The sequence below is a fragment of the Pezoporus occidentalis genome, unplaced genomic scaffold (genome assembly GCF_034315485.1).
Source record: "Pezoporus occidentalis ecotype Australia unplaced genomic scaffold, CSIRO_AGI_Poc_V1 ctg2816, whole genome shotgun sequence".
In the NCBI taxonomy this organism is placed as follows: Eukaryota; Metazoa; Chordata; class Aves; order Psittaciformes; family Psittacidae; genus Pezoporus; species Pezoporus occidentalis.
This window is the reverse complement of record NW_026914737.1, coordinates 1,019-3,647: the sequence shown is the minus strand read 5'-3', so window position 1 is coordinate 3,647 and position 2,629 is coordinate 1,019. Positions and strand designations below refer to the sequence as shown.

Below are 2,629 nucleotides of genomic sequence, written 5' to 3'. Positions count from 1 at the left end.
TATTTGGATGAATTACTGAAGGCTCAGGCCTCGCTTAAAACAATCTGAAGCTGTTTGAAGAGAACCATTCGTTGTGCTGGTTCTCCATACACTGCATTTCCTGTAATAACGACCAGTAGTGAGCTATAATGACCAATAATGGCCAGTAATGATCAGTTCCATAATCACAGATTCCACATATTCCTTCCTTACCTCCACAGTACTGTAGGGCTCCAAATGTGCTTTCAAACCCTGCATAGATGTGGCAGCAGCTTTCGCTCCCACAGCTTCCTCAGAGCCCCCTTCACCTCCTCGTTCCTCAGGCTGTAGATGAGGGGGTTAAGGGTTGGGGTGAGGATGGAGTAACACACCGACACCAGCTTTGCCTGATCCCATGAGGATGCCTCATGAGGCTGGACGTAGGTGAGGATCCCGGGTGCATAGAAGATGGTGATGGCAGCCAAGTGGGAGGCGCAGGTAGAGAAGACCTTCAGCCTCCTCGTGGCCAAAGGGATCTGCAGGACGGTGTGGAGGATGTAGGTGTAGGACACCAGGATCATCAGGAGAGCGACCATGGCAATAAACACAGTGTTGTAAACCTGCAAGACCTCATTTGTGCTTGTGTCCGAGCAGGAGAGCTGCAGGAGGGTGGGCAGCTCACAGAAGAAGTGGTTGATGCTCCTGGCCTGACAGAAGGACAACCTCCCTGCCAGTGTGATGTGCACCAGGGAGGTGAGGAACCCGATGCTGTACACCAGCACCATCATGCCATAGCAACGCGCCCTGGTCATGGTAGTGGTGTAAAGCAGGGGCTTGCACACAGCCGTGTATCGGTCGTAAGCCATTACCCCATAGAGGAAGCACTCACAGACAGCCAGAGCCAGGAAAATATACATCTGGGCAAAGCAACCCCAAAAGGAGATGTGGCTTCTCCCCAGCAGGAAGGTCTCCAGAGCTTTTGGGATGATAGCAGAGGAAAGGCAAAAATCTATGCAAGATAAGTGGGTCAGGAAGAAGTACATGGGGATGTGGAGGTGGGGGTCAGTGTTGATCAGCAGGATCATCGTCAGGTTCCCCAGCACCATTAAAACATAGAGAGATAAGAAGACTGTGAAGATGGTGGTTTGTAGCTCTGGGGCATCAGAGAAACCCAAGAGGATGAAGCCGGAGAGAGCCGTGAGGTTTCCTGTATTTGTCATTTCAACAAGTTGATGGATTTGGATTGAAATGAAATGAATCAGTGAAATACACCCCTAGAAGAGAAATAATGTGGAAGTTTAGTTGTAGTATAATCCACAAAGTAAATGCAATGGAAAATGGTGTATTTGTAATGGTGTATTTCTGTGTGTAACCCAAGATCTGAAGTCAAAGAGGTGAATGAGCTCATTACACAACCTGAAATTAAAAGAGAATAATTTTACCATGATTGATACGCACATCATTGATACCACTCGGCAACCCAGCCGCAGTCCAGGAGGTTCCTCCAGTGTATGGATGATAACTTCCTCCTGCAAATGGTGGATGAACCGACCAGGAGAGGAGCGCTGCTGGATCTCATCCTCACTAACAAGGAGGATCTGGTTGAAGCAGTAAGGGTTGAGGGCTGCCTTGGTTGCAGCGACCACGAGATGGTGAAGTTCAGGATCTTGTGTGGTAGGACAAGTAGAATACCAAGTAGAATTGCAACCCTGGACTTTAGCAGGGCAAACTTTGGCCTTTTCAAGCAATTGCTAGGGGAAATCCCATGGGCAAGGCTGCTTGAAGGTAAAGGGGCCCAAGATAGTTGGTTGACATTCAAGGACTGCTTTTTCCGTGCTCAAGATCGGAGCATCCCGACACGTAGGAAGTCAAGGAAGAGGGCCAAGAGACCTGCGTGGCTAAATAGGAAATTGCTGGGTATGCTCAAGTGGAAGAGGAGAGTTTACAGGTCATGGAAGGAGGGGCTGGCCACTTGGGAGGAATATAAGGCTGCTGCTAGAGGATGTAGGAAGGCAGCTAGGAGGACTAAGGCCTCCTTAGAATTAAACCTGGCAAGAAGGGTCAAGGACAGCAAAAAGAGCTTTTTCAAGTACATGGCAGACAAAACTAACACCAGAGGCAATGTCGGCCCACTGATGAACGGGATGGGTGCCCTGGTGACAGAAGATGCAGAGATGGCAGAGTTACTGAATGCCTTCTTTGTCTCTGTCTACTCTGCTGCAGGCAGTCCTGAAGAGCCCTGTACCCCTGAGACCTTAGATGAAGTCAGGTCGACGGAGCGACTTGCCTTAGTCGATGAGGAATGGGTTAGAGATCAGTTGAGCAATCTGGACATCCATAAATCCATGGGTCCAGATGGGATGCACCCGCGGGTGCTGAGGGAACTGGCGGAAGTCATTGCTAGACCACTCTCCATCATCTTTACCAAGTCTTGGGAAACGGGAGAGGTGCCTGAGGACTGGAGGAAAGCAAATGTCACTCCGGTCTTCAAAAAGGGCAAGAAGGACGACCCGGGTAACTATAGACCGGTCAGCCTCACCTCCATCCCTGGGAAAGTGATGGAACACCTTATCCTTGGTGCCATCTTAAGGCACATCAAGGATAAGAGGGTTATGAGGGGCAGTCAACATGGTTTCACCAGGGGGAAATCATGTTTGACCAATCTCTTAGC

The 2,629-nt window shown here is 49.6% G+C and overlaps 1 protein-coding gene across 1 annotated transcript; it reads right to left on the bottom strand.

Annotated features, from left to right (window-relative positions):
* Positions 1 to 224: 224 nt before the first annotated feature.
* Positions 225 to 1,178, bottom strand: LOC134167269 (olfactory receptor 8I2-like). Its single transcript, XM_062625744.1, has one exon. It carries the CDS (start codon positions 1,176 to 1,178, stop codon positions 225 to 227), a length of 954 nt encoding a protein of 317 aa, XP_062481728.1.
* Positions 1,179 to 2,629: the final 1,451 nt, after the last annotated feature.

What these genes read in the sequence shown, in the direction of transcription:
- LOC134167269 (XM_062625744.1), bottom strand. Translation starts at nt 1,178, where the DNA reads ATGACAAATACAGGAAACCTCACGGCTCTCTCCGGCTTCATCCTCTTG.